General features: G+C 44.4%; 1 protein-coding gene across 1 annotated transcript in view; it reads left to right on the top strand.

The window, feature by feature from the left end:
• The window catches only part of LOC308099524 (voltage-dependent T-type calcium channel subunit alpha-1I-like), a gene marked incomplete at both ends in the record, with an annotated part of 243,251 nt that overhangs the window by 71,265 nt on the left and 155,943 nt on the right, over window positions 1-16,043 (top strand). The window contains one exon of the mRNA XM_080448267.1: window positions 4,951-5,069. Within this exon, the coding sequence (XP_080304393.1) occupies window positions 4,951-5,069 (119 nt within the window). The remainder of the gene's footprint in view (window positions 1-4,950; window positions 5,070-16,043) is intronic.

The following is a 16,043-nucleotide window of genomic DNA, read 5'->3' as shown; positions in this document are numbered from 1 at the left end:
AGGACCTCTGTCGTGCTGACTTATCATACCACGTTTTCTGATAGCGTTGGGCCTCGGCCATGTGCTGCTGGGCGAGTTCCGTCATCTTCTGCAGCTTTTCTCTCATCTGAACCACATAGGTTATTACATCAACAGCTCCGTCCTCCCCCCCCTGGTCCCCTTCCCAAGCCTCCCTCAGCAAAGTCAGAGGTCCCCTCACCTCATGACCATACAACAGTTCAAATGGAGAGAAGCCAGTTGAGGCTTGGGGTACTTCCCTATATGCAAAGAGGAGGTAAGGTAGCCATTGGTCCCAATCAGATCCAGTGTCATCGACAAACTTACGGAGCATTTGCTTGAGGGTCTGGTTAAACCTCTCCGTTAGTCCATCTGTCTGCGGATGGTAAGGGGTCGTTCGCACACCCTTGATGCCGAGCAGCTGGTAAACCTGTTTCAGAAGGGTGGACATGAAATTAGTGCCCTGGTCCGTTAAAATCCCCTGCGGAAGACCCACCCTGGAGAAAAACTGCACCAAGGAGAATGCCACAACTTTTGCTTTGATGGATTTTAGAGGGAACACTTCTGGATATTTAGTAGCGTAATCTGTAATCACCAGCATGTAACGGTTTCCGGCTTTACTTTTTTCAACTGGACCAACAATGTCCATACCTAATCGTTCAAAGGGGGTGCCAATAATGGGGAGAGGCTGAAGTGGAGCTCTCGAGGGTCTTCTGGCTGATGTCTTCTGGCACTGAGGGCAAGTCCTACAAAACTGGTCAACATCTGCCTGTAAACCAGGCCAGTTAAAGTGTCGTTTAATGCGCGCTATGGTCTTGTGTTTCCCTAGGTGGCCCGCCCAGGGAATAGAGTGGCCTAAGGTAAGTACTGACTCTCGGGCTAACCTGGGAACCACTAGCTGCTTAACTGGTCCATGTTGAAGGTAGAGCATACCCTTCTGTAGGAAATACTCCTCTCTAGAACTGTTCTGCAACCCATTCCCCCCCTCTTTAGCATTTTGCAACAATGTGGCTAAACTGGGGTCATCCTGTTGCATCTGCACCATATTTGAGGGCACCTTAAAACCCAGTGGTAGATCTGGAGCTACCTCCTTTGAGGGTTTTACAACAGTATGCTGGAACTTCTCCTGCCTCCTTTGTCTGCGTGGTTTTCGGGCTTTCCCGGGCTGTTGGTCTAGGTCTGCATCATAAAAAGGCAGGGTACTGAGTGTTACTGATGGCTCATCTACCAACTTGGCTTGGGCTCTGGTTACCGCAACATTACAACTGTGAGGTTTGTGTAACAAATCAAACAAGACGGGCAGGTCGCTACCTAACACGGCTGAAAAGGGCAGATTGTCTGCCACTCCAATGTTCAACAGGTAAGTTTGTCCTTGCACTTCAATGTACATGTCAGCTGTGGGGTACGGCTTCTTATCTCCATGCACACAGCAAATGGGAATTGTCTCTGAAGTGCAAATAACATTGGGTGGCACGAATTTCCGGTGCACCAGGGTCTGATCACTGCCAGTGTCAATTAGGGCCTTCAGAGTCTTTCCATTAATTTTGACGGTTGCCATCTTCATGTACTGATCATTATTAGTTTGTAAATCATTTTTACGAGGCACCACACACATTTGAGTGAGCTTGAGTGGATTCTTTGGGCAATTTGGTTGTATGTGGCCTTCCTGTCCACACAAATAACAAGTGGGTACTCTATTAAACCGTTTCGTTGGTGTATTTGTTGGCTAGTTCTCCCGGATGGGTCGGATCCATTTCTGATACAGCTCCTTTAACCTTACATACAGTTCCTTGGGGGTTTCCCCCGGTTCAATATCTGTGTAGCGAAATCTCTGCCTATAGGACTCTGGATTAATGTCATATTTTCTTAGAATGGCATTTTTAACATTCTCATAATCATGACTTTCATCAACATCCATATGTACATAGGCACTTCTCGCCTTACCAGTAAGCAGTGGAATTAGGCGGAAAACCCAATCAGATTTAGGCCACCTACATGCTGATGAAATTTTTTCGAACGTCATTAGAAAATGTTCAATATCATCACTCTCGGTTAATTTGTCCAATCTAGGCTCTGGAGAGAACCGAAACCGACCTGTAGCGACGTCTGGAGGGCCCTCTGGAGACGTTGTTGCTTCGGCCTGTGGACCAGGTTCACCACCTGCATTGCGTTCTGGGCCTGGGGAAGTATGAGCCTGCACCTCCAGCTGCATCTGCTGGAACTGATTTTTCAGTGCCTCATAACGTTGCTCCTGACGAGCATCCCGGGCCTCCTGTTTGTCTATGTGGGCCTGAAAAATACCGGCCAAATCTCCTAGTGTTGGCTCTCGGCCAACACTGATCTCAACGTCCCCTCCAGTGGCTCCTTCAGAGTATGGATTATCCTCCTCATCCTCCTCATCCTCCTGTCTCGGTTTAGGTGGTCCTCTTCCTCCTCTGCCACGATTCATTGCTCATCCGGGTTTGGAAAAGAATGTATTGAGAAAAAAAAAAAGAAAAAAAAAACCTGTGCTCTCCACCGTTGTCCCACCACTGCCACCATCTGTCAGGGACCGAGTTGGTCGGAAGGAGAGACACAGGGAAAACTTGGTTGTTTTTAAAATATTGTTCTCTTTTTTTATTTCTTTTCTTTTTTCATTGTTGCAAATAAAGATTTAACAAAACAAATGTGCTCAACACAAAAAGGAAATTAAACTAAATAACTAAACAAACAAACAACAACTGAACTGAAAACTGGACTAACTAGAATGACACAGGAGGTGGACATATATAGGGATGGGTCAGACCACTGTTAACACAAAAGGGGGAAAAGACAAAGACTACCATAGAAACACACACTCAAAACCCCTGCCCCACCCCATGGTACAGAGGGACTGTGGTGCAGTCCAATTGCTCCAGATTAGCTGTTAGATCTGGAGCAGCTGATCCCCATTGCTTTGGCCAGCCCATCATGTCCATATATGTCCGTCAGCCACCTCCCACAGCACTGGTAACTCAAAGAAAACTCAGTCAAATCAAATGCAAATAAAGTCACAGAAAAACAACTAAACAATAAAGTGTTATTCCAATTGGTTGTGTGTGGTTACATATATTAGATGGCATTTGTGTATAATGTACAACTGAAAATAAACCAACTAAATAAATAAACCAAAAGGAATCACCATACAATATCGGCTCAATGTGTGGCTGCTGAGTCAGCCATCACACCCACCGACCAGGAGAAGAGTGCATGTGACTAGTCACCTGATCGGTTAGCACAATCCCTTGAGTTGCCTGGCCTGAACTAGCTCCGTAAACTGCGCCTCATTTCTGTACCATGTTGTAAACAACCTGTTCACTCAATGAGCATATTCATGCGCCCCGTGCGATGATAAAAACAAATAAAGTGTAGTTTAATAAAATAAAATAAAATACAGTAGACCTATTTTCTTTTATTCCCCAAACCCAGTCCCATTTTTTATTTAGATGAATAATGTGACGGATGTTTTTATTTTCATTACATTTTTTCCATCATTCATTCATTCATTCTAACGTCCCCAACCTCTTGGGGGGGGGGGGGGTGGGCGGCCCCCTGGGGAAGGGGGGGCGGCCCCCTGGGGAAGGGGGGGCGGCCGCACCTCCAGCACCCTTAGTTCCCGCGGATATGCCATGACATGTACATACATGGGTCTATGAGGCCTAAACTCTCCCATGCAGCCTGTTCCATTATGTCTTTCATCTATAAATCCCTGGTGGGTGCGTTCGGCATACAGCTTCAGGGGTTAGAATGTATGCCAGCTCCTGCCCATGCTCTGGGGACAGCCAGTGTTTCCACCACACTGACCTTATACACTCGCTAATTATATCCCTGGGACAGCAGGGTGTGTGTATGAGCTCGCACCTGTGTGTGTGTGTGTGTGTGTGTGTGTGTGTGTGTGTGTGTGTGTGTGTGTGTGTGTGTGTGTGTGTGTGTGTGTGTGTGTGTGTGTGTGTGTGTGTGTGTGTGTGTGTGTGTGTGTGTGTGCGTGTCTGCCACACACAGCACGCACGCACAAACACATTTGCACGCACAGTGTACATTACGCAGCTTGTAGTATAAAGTTCATAGTGCAAAGTTCAAAAGGACACAAAAACAACAACTTTAAGCTCATTGTGTGAAACATCAGTGATGGCCTTCTCTTCCATTATATGAGAGAGAGAGATAGAGAGAGAGAGAGAGAGAAGCTTGAGGGGAATACGTTACTGAACACAGTAAGCTTATAGGTACAGAGATGGTTTTTAAACCTCCATATGACAACCGCTATTTCATGTGTGTGTGTACTCTCCTACACTACTGTATGTACTGTATATGTGTGTTCAAATCTGTGATTTACAAAAATGATTGCCCACACTTCTCTTCAGATCTCCTCTCCGTCATTCTTAGACATATTTTATTGTCGCTGCGATGTCTCAGCTAAAGCTGCATGTCTTTTATTTTTATTTGTATTACTTTCATTTCCTGACAGCAGTTGTTTTGGAAGAATGTGTTTTTAAAGGTCGATATACTATTTCTGGAAGAACCACTCTCCAAGTTAATTCCTCCAAGTTAATGTGTCAGTTTGTAACTCAGATATCCATTTGTTGAGTTAAATTAGTTAAATGAATACTCCAAATTTCACAATGTGGGTGAGCAGAAGAGGTCATTTCCTTGTGATTATATTACTTCAATGTAAAGCAACCTCCAGTAGCTATCCAAGGCTTAACTGTCCTAAATGTGAAATCCAGCATTTTGAAAACATCAAACCTTTTCTTACAAAACTATAGTGAACATAAAAAGCATCTGTACAATCCTCAGTGTTATAGTTTACATGTTCTGGTCCATTTGGTTACATTTGAACACACCTTGGTTTTTACTGTGTAAAAGATATGGGTGTATCTACTGTATCTGTGTGTGTGTCATGATGTCTATGCCTACCAGCGTGTTCCTTAACTCCAGTCCATACGTGGTTCGAGAGGATCAGCATCATGGTCATCCTGCTGAACTGTGTGACCCTGGGCATGTATCAGCCCTGTGAGAACATCGACTGCACGTCCGACCGCTGCCAGATACTGCAGGTGGGTTTGTGTGTGTGTGTGTATGTGTGTGTGTGTGCGTGTGTGTGTGTGTGTGCGTGTGCGTGTGCGTGTGCGTGTGCGTGTGCGTGCGCGTGCGCGTGCGTGCGTGCATGCGTGCATGCGCAATGTCCACTTAAGCCCTAGTCTCACGTAGCCAGACAACTATTCCACAATCTTTGAATGCTAGAGTCTGGAACTACACATCCCGAAAGCAGAGAAAGGAAGCTGTCATCTGGTCGTCATTTCCGTTCACGAAAATATATTTAAAAATATCTTTGCATTTTATTTTTGCATTTCCATTTCTTATAAGCAGCAAGCTATAGCTTACATTATTTTGGTTTATACATTTGCATGACTGTAAAGACGAAATGGAAGCCGATCTTCTCTTAGCCTGGCTCCAGCCCCTGAATCGCTAGCCTCGCATTCAGGGTCTGGTGACGCTGTAGAAAGTCAGGGTTTTCTCGGTTAAAAATCGAACCGGTGGCCGAGACAGAGCTTCAGTGCTCCAGACTGTATGACGGAAGCATTTGAAAATTGTAGGAGGCAACAGTCTGTCTCGCGAGACTACTTGAGCTCTATAGCATCCCTACTCTGGGGGAACATTTGCAGAAAAAAGCTGAGCTCACAATGTGTCGCAATGCGACTCGTTGTAGATCGGCTTGTAGATTGGCTATTTAAGCGGTTTAAGAATAGGGCTTCTGCACTGCAGTGGTTGTTCATCGATTTAATTCAATTCAATTCAATTCAATTCAATTCAATTCAATTCAATTCAATTCAATTCAATTCAATTCAGTTCAGTTCAGTTCAGTTCAGTTCAGTTCAGTTCAGTTCAGTTCAACTCAATTCAGTTCAATTCCATTCCATTCCATTCCATTCCATTCCATTCCATTCCATTCCATTCCATTCCATCCGATCCAATTCAGATCAGTTCAGTTCAGTTGTATTCAATTCTATTCAATTCTATCCACTTATATTGTAAAATTCACTGCCATGCAAAAAGCATTGTGACTCTGACAACATTCTTAGGCAGGTAGAGAACAATGTGTACCATTCCCTCGTTTTCTCTCTCTCTCTCTCTCTCTCTCTCTCTCTCTCTCTCTCTCTCTCTCTCTCTCTCTCTCTCTCTCTCTCTCTCTCTCTCTCTCTCTCTCCCTTCCTGTCCTCCTTCCAACCTGGTCTCGTTCTCTCGCTCTCTTTCCCTCCTTTAATCTGTACCTTATCTCTATCTCTCCACATCTCTCACCACCTTCTCAACCTCGCTGCTACAGTAACACTTCCAAGCCTGTCAAACTTGTCTTTCTCACATTTACCAGTCCATAACCCCTTTCCCCTTCCCCTCAGGCTCCCTTCTTCTTCTCTTCTCTCTCTCTCTGTGTCTCTCTGTCTGTCTCTCTCTCTCTAACAAGGCTGTTGTCTCCCCAGGTACTGTCAGTGGTCCTGTTCTGGTTGTTGCTAATGGTAACAGGAGGGATTTTTCTGACAGTGCCGAGATTTAAGCCCGGTTTGTACTTTGTCGCACGACGGTGTCGCGCATAGAACAATTGCAGATTTACAAACTCACAACGAGACGCGTTGTGAGCTTGTAAGTCTGCTATTTTTGGCACGCACCACCGCTGTGCGGCAAAGCATAAATTCGGCTTGAGACTGGCTCTCTCCGTAATGCTAGTGAGCCTCGATGGGTCTTCTGGCGCAATCTCCCTGTGTCTAGTGCCACAAGGAAGGAAGGAACACACACAAACACACACACACACACACACACACACACACACACACACACACACACACACACACACACACACACACACACACACACACACACACACACACACACACACACACACAGAAGCGGACTTGAACCACGAGAGGCAGTGCCGAGCGAGCTCAGGCAAGGTAGTCGCCGTGCCGAGCTTTGCGAAGTCCGATTCTGCCCGACTCAGCACTGTCCAAGTTATGTACCGATACGGACAGAACCGTAAATCATATTTTGAGGTGAGCGTTCGTCCCAACTGCCAAACAAAGTGACTACTGGCCAATCACAGCATGTCTTTTCCGGCCAATCACAGCACTAGATGGATAGATGGGCCCAACTGGCCCAAATGTATGGGATGTTTTGTGTTGATTTGAAGCCCAATCTATGGGCTGATGATGTGAAGATCGACTGATTTCAAAGACAAATATTGCACTTTTGACTCAACTGCATTTCTAGGAAAGGGAAAAAGTACATTAACCGCTTAAGCCCTATATACTTCAAACATAGTGAACATAGCAGATCTGCAAGCTCACAACGCAGTGTCAACTGTATGAGCATGACGCTCTTCTGATTGATTTGTAGCCATGTGCAAAAGCGTCAAAGTTGACGCCTTTTTGTTGGCTCGACCCCCGACACAGCGGAAAAAGCTACGGTTGATCTCTCAACGCGTTGTGAGCTTGTAGATCGTCTATTTTTGGCTAATGTCACCACCAGAATATTGATGGGTTGGAAGTGGTTAATATATTAAAAAACTGTACATATATACAGTGAGATTTTATCTTTTTCTGGGTGTCCCTTATTTTTCTGTTGGCAACCCTAGCTCCAACCAAATTGAGATAAGAAGCAAACAAATCACAGACAATGTGAAAGCTGATAGGCTGACTGAAGAAGGAAAGCTGGTGATGGCGACAAGGCACTATGATGAATCTATTCCCCATTTTACTCAGAGCAGAGTCAGAGAGAGATTGGACTGATGCAGCCAACATTAGATTAGATGCGCAGCATGTTGGCTGCATTATTTATCAAAACAGCGTTTTAACAGCACAACACAATGCTCTACCCCATCGCTCACCCCATGCCGTGCAGCTCTGTGCTCTGGCATTGTTTATCTGTGTGTGTGCGTGTGTGCGTGTGTGCGTGTGCGTGTGCGTGTGTGCGTGCGTGCGTGCGTGCGTGCGTGCGTGCGTGCGTGCGTGCGTGCGTGCGTGCGTGCGTGCGTGCGTGCGTGCGTGCGTGCGTGCGTGCGTGCGTGCGTATGCCTGAGAGAGGTGAGTGGGGTAAGTACAGCTTTGCATTCTTGCTTCAAATGCCCGAATAGGCACAGACTTGCAAATACAGTCATGCTCTGACAAGTGTAAACAGAGCATAGACAGTCCAGTCTCTCCTCTTACTCAGCCTTCTTCCCCTGTTGTAAAATCTGTCACAAAAAGTGCATCTAACTCCTTGACACTACCATGAACTCTCCAGCTTTTTCAGGTAGGCCTATAGGTAAATATTACTGGAGGAGCTAGTAAGCAAAGCTATTTTGATTCATGAGGAAATGAGCAATTTAGATGTATGTGTGTGCGCACACGTGCATGCGTGCGTGTCAGTGGCCTTGTGGTTAGTGTCCGCCCTGAAACTGGGCGGTTGGGGCTCGATCCCCGGCCGGCTTATACCAAAGACTCTAAAATGGTACCCAATGCCTCCCTGCATGGCACTCAGCATCAAGGGTTGGATTGGAGTAAGTCCATGCGACGTGTGTGTGTGTGTGTGTGTGTGTGTGTGTGTGTGTGTGTGTGTGTGTGTGTGTGTGTGTGTGTGTGTGTGTGTGTGTGTGTGTGTGTGTGTGTGTGTGTGTGTGTGTGTGTGTGTGTGTGTGTGTGTGTGTGTGTGTGTGTGTGTGTGTGTGTGTGTGTGTGTGTGTGTGTGTGTGTGCGTGCGTGCGTGCGTGTGTGCGTGTGTGTGTGTGTGTGTGAAACTACTGGACTGATCAGTGCCACAGTTCGTGTACACGCTGCAGTAGGACAAGGAATTGTATAAATGCATGGAATCTGTGTGTGTGTGTCCGTTGCGTATCTCAAGAACCATCTGACCGATCGACCTCAAACTTGCCGTGCACAATGCCAAGGACCCGAGGGAGGGATGTGGTGAGTGGGAAGTCGGTTCAATCGGCACTTGACATTATATCTATAAATCCGCAAATCTCCATATCTGTCCGTCTGTCTGTCTGTGCCACTCTTATTTCCCATATGGGGAGATCCCTGTATATCTGTCTGTCAGTTTGCCTTGTCTGTGTCCCTTTTATGCCCCTATGGACATCCCTGATGCCATCAATATGACATCGTAGTACTGAGTGAAGTCATAGACTGGCCTCCAAGTACTGTGATAATAGGAACTGCGCTAAGTACTCTGAACTCTGACAACGGGGACAACAGGTATAACGGATGTCTCTTAATTGTCATTAGACCCTGTCTGTTTTTTTTTCTCAGTGCTTCTCAAACGTTTTCATTTAAAGGACCCCCAGTTGAATTAGACCACGGACCCCCATGACTCAGAGAGAGTGTACACATGGAACCAAATGGACCCTTACAAGTCTGACTTACAGACTTGCAAGGATCCATTTGGTTCTTATCCAATATTCTTCCTGCGGACCCCCTGGAACCCCTTCAAGGACCGCGGGGGGGGGGGGGGGTGTCGGACCCGACTTTGAGAATCACCGATCTACAAAGTAGAGCGTATTGACTGTAGCTGAACATCCACAGACAAGGAAGCAATCAAAGGAAGCGCACTTATACTTTGTTAATTTAAAATCATGGACTATGTAAATTATGGAGGCCTCCTTGTGCGCTGTGAACTTTTTTTGATTCATCATTTGACTACAGATTACTGCTTTCATTAGTATGCTGCAAGAAATATTACTGTGAGTGCGCACAGGACATTTTGTACAATCTGAGGCGCTAGAGTAGTATTTGACTCACTAAATCATACATGGGCAACTGGCGGCCCGGGGGCCACATTCGGCCCCGACCTTCACTTAATGCGGCCCACAGGTTAATATCGGAATACTGATATATTATTGATTTCAGCTGTTACAATTCCTAACATGCAAACATGACCCTCTTGAATTACTTCCGTCTATATTAGTAGCTTAATGACTAGTATTACAATTCTATTGTCTTTATTATGTCCAATGTATTTTTATTTAAGTTCATAAAGTTAACATAAGTATAACTAAATGCATTTGAAATTAACACATTGGGTGCCAGAGGTTTATTAAAATATTATACGTTGAGTGCCTGCATTTCTTCCATCCACTTGCGTTATACGTTTCGTGCTGTAGAAGCCCCGACGCGGAAGTGCATGTAAACAAAGCGTGCGTGCGAGACGGCGGAGGGTCCCGACTAACGCCTGGAACAATAATATTTCTAACGCGATCCTCCATTGCAGCGTGATCGCCGATCGAAAACGGCTCGTTTCCACCACGTTAAAAAGAAATGGAGATATTAAGCTTTTAGTCAAGGAGATAACATTGAAAACGCCGACCGGAAGGATTTTTGACATGGAGCCAGATCCAGCCTCTTCTTCTCAGAAACTCCTTGGGTGATGTCAAAGTTTCGTTTTAGCGCCCCACGTGGCCCACATGTATAAAAATAGAATTGGGTCAAAAACGGTCCGGACCGTTTTCGGCACTTCTCGTTTGGATCCTCAAAAACGGTCCGGACCGTTTTTGGCATTCAATGTGTTAAATAAAAATGTTACTTTTCAGGATTCCAATTCAAAAATATCTAAAGAAAATCAGGATTCCAATTCAAATTTAGACAAATTAGCAGATCTAAAAAAAAAAAGCTTGAGCTTGTAGATCGGCTATTTTTGCTACTTTTGTGTGACATAGAATGGCGAAGTACGGCATTCATTTATGAAAAAAAGTTAAAATAAGGTGATAAGAGGTGTCTGCCCAACAGTATATGCAATGTGGCCCTCTGGAGTGAGTGTGGAAATATAGTGGCCCTCTCCATCATCAAAGTTGCATCACCCCTGCACTAAATCATATTTGGACGTACTACATCGTCAATGTCGGTTGCCAACCTGGTATACCCAAACCCGTTACTTTTCAGGAAATGTAAAAAAAAAAAAACCTCTATGTGTTCCAATGGATCCATTGTAGTTATTATTTAGTCACAAGCTCTTATTAATAATTTTTATTGGTTAAATATTTATAAAACCCACTTTGAACTTGCCATCCCTATTTTGTGGCATGTCGTTACAGGCAAAAATGTTCAAAAAAAAAGTATTGCGAAAATAGCAGATTCATAAGCTCACAACACGTTGCATCGCTCACAGGCACACATAAACACACGCACGCACGCACGCACGCACGCACGCACGCACGCACGCACGCACGCACGCACGCACGCACGCACGCACGCACGCACGCACGCACAAATAAATGGGACCAGATGCACACTCACACAAGCAATCACGATATACACGCAAAGTAACCAGCTCCTCTGCTTTCAGAGATATTGCGCTTTTAAATAAGAAATGGAGGCACAGACATCGTGAGGTTATCCACACTCACAGCGTGTTTGATGAATAATTCACGTGCACATGTTCTTCTTTTTTTTTTTGCTCTGTTGGCTGTGGGTGTGTTTGGCTGTTAAGTGTCCCTACGAGGAGTGAGGCTATGTCTTAAGGGATCAGACTTTAAGACTCAAACCCCCCTCTTGAAAGCACACGTTTCTTCAAAAGTCTTTTATCCATGCACTTGCCCCCCCAGCATCCATTATTCTGGAGAGAATATTCGCCAAAACTAGCAGATCGACAAGCTCGTTGTGAGCTCGTAGATCGGCTATTTTTGGCAAAGAGCTTTGGTGTAGATTGAAAAAGAACGCACCAAGTGGAGTTCAACTCAGGTCCGTTCTACTAAGTATAGACGGTCTGTGGATAAAAAGAGACAGAGAAAAAGCATTTTGCACGCGCACACGCACACACAACGTTGAAATACTAAGTAAAAGTCCTGTATGCTAAGTTTTACTTAAGTAAAAGTACTAAAGTATTGGCACCTAAAGATACTCATTATGCAGATCGAATTACCCATTTCACATTCATAGTGTAGAGATATAAATCATACAAAAACAGAAGTAAAGTAAAAGTACCTCATCATAATTGTACCCACTGTAAATGTCCTTAAACTGTAGTTACTTTCTACCACTGGCCAGAGATCAATCGTTTTTATGTGCAAAAGCTCCACCAGTCTGCAGAACGTCTCTGCATGATGTCAATGGCATCTCTCCTCCCTCCCTGCGTTGTTCTCTTTGTGCCTCTTGTCTCTTGCCACCATCTATTTCTGACTTAGACAAAGAGGAGTCTGCGCCTCCTCCTCCTCCTCCTGAAGAAACGTGAACAAATCTGAACAAATCTGTGAACGGCAATTTAGCTTACTCAGCGTAGCCTGTGACTGTGCATCATTTCACGGCCATTCATCAGCGTTTAGAGCAAAAGCACGGTGTCTGTCTTCACATCAAAGTCATCGATGGCTATCCGAGTGAGTCACGAGCAGTGGTGGTATAGTAAAAGTATCAATACTGCAATATAGAAATAGCAAAAGTCCGGAATTCAAAATGTGCTCGAGTAAAAGTACAAAAGTATTGGCAAATTTGGCATCAAAATGTACTTAAAGTACCAAAAGTAAAATTACTCATTATGCAGAATGTTCATTTCAAGTTTTCAAATGTATAAAAATAGGAGATCTACAAGCTCACAATGCGTCGCATCGCAACGCATTGTGAGCTTGTAGATCGGCTATTTACAAAAGGCCGAAATGTTTATAGGGCTGAAGTGGTTAATGTATGTTTTGTAATAATAATCAAAATCTTCAAAGTAGTGGAGTAAATGTACAATATTTGCCTCTGAGATGTAGTGGAGTAGAAGTAAAAGTTTTGGAAATTGGAAGTACAAATACCTCAAAATTGTACCTAAGTACAGTACTTAAGTAAATGTACTTGGTTACTTTCCACCACTGGCTGCGAGTCAGTGAGCTAGTGTCACGTCAGGTTATAGGGGTCATTAGACAGCAGTTTAATGGCCGTCAAACCTGCAGAATAGCCAGCAGTGTTGAAACCTTTACAGGAACCTCCCTTTCTCAGTATAATTGACTCCATTGCTTAGTGCCCTCCGGGGTCACCCCAGGGGGTTTCAGACATTTTCATTTCATAGACCCTCCAAATTTAGCAGAGCCTCAAATTGACTTTTTTTGGGGGGATATGGACCCCTATTTCAAATGATTCTGACCTACCGCGATATGAACATGTGATTTGGTTTAAATAAACAAACAAATCTAAATGTGATATTGAAACATAGTTAGAATTGTCACTCTTAAATGTCATTGTATAATTTGAAGTGAATTGAGATATTGAAATTAAACTGCTCCTCCTTTGGCTAGGGTCCCCTTAGAACTCCCTCAAGGACCCCTGGGGGTCCTCTGACCCCACTTTGAAAACCTCTGCCCTATGACATATGTAGCACACAAACTCTAACTCTACAGCATGCATACATATTACTGTACAGGGTAGGTAAAGAAAGTTTATATGACAACAATCAGTGACCAACACGTTGTTTGTAAACATTTCAATCCACTATATAGTGGATCTCTCTGGCCTCTTCAGACGGTTCCATTAAAGCGATGCTGAAATATTCATCATTATTAACGTGTGAGTTGAGTAAATCTGCATAATCATAATTATGGATGTGAAACTGCTATCCTGAGTTAGTCAGCTTGGAGTCATGAAGAGGTCATACATGTCTTCTTGTGGGACAAAAAATATCCCTCCCTCAAATAATACCTTATGCCTTTAACCCAATAAGACCTGAGGCCGATTCTACAAATGTCTTCTAAATCCTAACCGTTCTCTGAAAAAAACGTATGTTACTATAATATCAGTGGTTCTGATATTATAGGACCCCCAACATTATATATATTTGGCCGCGGACCCGCATCTCAAAATATTTTGTTCCAGGGACCTCCAGAAGCAAAGATTTGAGTTAAAAATGTTCACTTTCAAAGATTTGTCAAAAAATGTCCACGATTATTCAAAAATAGCAGATCTACAAGCTCATAGCGCGGCACGAAGTGACGCGCTATGAGCTTGTATTTCTGCTATTTTTCGAATAGCCAAAGTCTACACTATGGTTAAAGTGGTTAAAACAAGTAAGACACGCGAACGCGGGAAGCGAACGCAGCCCTAAATTGTCATGTTGTGTATTTACGGACTTGTAATCCGTGTTATTTCACCGTGATGGGGAGAGCGTAGAGAGAAAGTCACGTGACTAGCTCCGCCTCGTATTGAAGTTAATGGGGGGGGGGGGATATGGTTCTCCTATGCACGGAGATTCGGAGTTCCTAGTCATCTATGCACGGAATTGCCATTTGTCAAACCGTGCTATTTCACCGTGTTTGGGGGGCGATCGGGTTGGTTTCATAGTAGGCTCCACTCTGAGATCTGTCAGCAGCCAATGAGAGCGTGAGTCACATGGGGGCGCGGCTGCACACAGGCAGTGCACACAGAGCCACACACAGAGCCACACACAGAGCCACACACACACAACCCGAGCACGGTTTCATAGTAAGCTCCACTCATTCCGCGTTCGCAATGATTGTGCTAAAATCTAAAATGACACAGTTGCTTTTCCGGATTGAATGGGTTAATATTACAACTGAGTTTTAATCTGTAAATTCATTACATTTATGTCAGTAAAATCCTCACTGTTAATGTATCTCTTTGTTTCATCTGAATTTTGTGTCTGATGAAGAAGATTGGTGGGTACATATCTGATTCAGGGCTACTGTATATAAGCCCTAAAATAGTTTAAAAAAAGTAATATCTCAAGGAAATATTCAATGAGCCAATACAGTCAGTCACTAATTCAATGTCAATGAACCAAAAAAGAAAAAACGAATAAAAGATTATAAATCTTGATGCTTTAATGTTTGTGAGCTATGAGCGCTATGAGCCTCTTTGAGCCCTTTCCATGCAAGCTCGCGTTGTCGCATGCGTCCCGCAGAGACAGGACGGAGCTCAAACTCTCAGTGGTGTCGCTCGGCCGACCACACCACCCTCCACAGAACTCACAGATCGCATGCGGTGATGGCCCCCCGTCAGGATGCTCTGGGTGGTATAGTGGAGTAGAAGGCTCTCTGTGACTTCTGTGAGAACTTGCATTCCCTCAGGGTGAACCCATTGTCGTGCTGCTGGGTGTAGAGGTGTGGGTAATGAGGGCACGACAAGCATTCCTCAGTTTTGCAGACTCTACTGTTGTAACTGCACTCAGGTTAGCACACATGGACTTCACAACATACAGTGTTTTCTGTGATGATCATGCACAATTATGGTCATTAAGGCACTCTAGCTCGGGCACAGAATGGGGAGACTTGTCCGTCCTGGCTGTGAGCTCGAGTACCTGTTAAACAACTAACGTATATGAAGCATTGAATTCGGGGATCTTTTTTTGTTTTTGTCCCTCAGCCAATGAGAGTGTGAATCCAACCAAACTTTGGGGTAACTCAAATATCCAGGTAACACAGCAGTCCCATGTTACACACATCACAGTCGGTCATAGAATAAGGTGTCACAGGAATGTACTGCCCATCACAACACCACTGTATGTTTTCATGTGTACACATGCAGTGTCTGGGGTGATGATGAAGAAAAAAAACACGTCATGCTTTAATTTTAATCGTAATGGTTGTTGTTGAAAAAAAATCACTTCATGAATTTAGTTCCTGATGAAGAAGATTGCCTAGCAAGCATAGCGTTTATGATCTGTATGTACAGTCCTAGACTAGGGTAAAAAAACTAAAAAATCCTATTCTGAAAGCGTCACCCTTTCCATGAATAAACTATTTGAAATTGACATACATTAAGTCTGTGGTTGTCTTGGTCTACTGAGTAGTCTAAACGATAAATAACAGACTTAATTGATGACCTACGACCTACAGGCTAACAGGCAGACGTGCTCTCTGCCTTCCGTGCCTCTCTGAATACCAAGACCCTGGAAGCTGTGGTGTGTGGAGAGGCAGCAGATTGGCCCTGTGTTTGTATGTGTGTGTGTGTGTGTGTGTGTGTGTGTGTGTGTGTGTGTGTGTGTGTGTGTGTGTGTGTGTGTGTGTGTGTGTGTGTGTGTGTGTGTGTGTGTGTGTGTGTGTGTGTGGGAGGAATCTGTAATGAGGGATGGAAGTGCAGTCA

This window comes from Gymnoscopelus braueri (genome assembly GCF_963280865.1).
Source record: "Gymnoscopelus braueri genome assembly, chromosome: 13".
Lineage (NCBI taxonomy): Eukaryota > Metazoa > Chordata > Actinopteri > Myctophiformes > Myctophidae > Gymnoscopelus > Gymnoscopelus braueri.
Note: the sequence above shows the minus strand (reverse complement) of the source record. Positions and strands in the feature narration are given on the sequence as shown.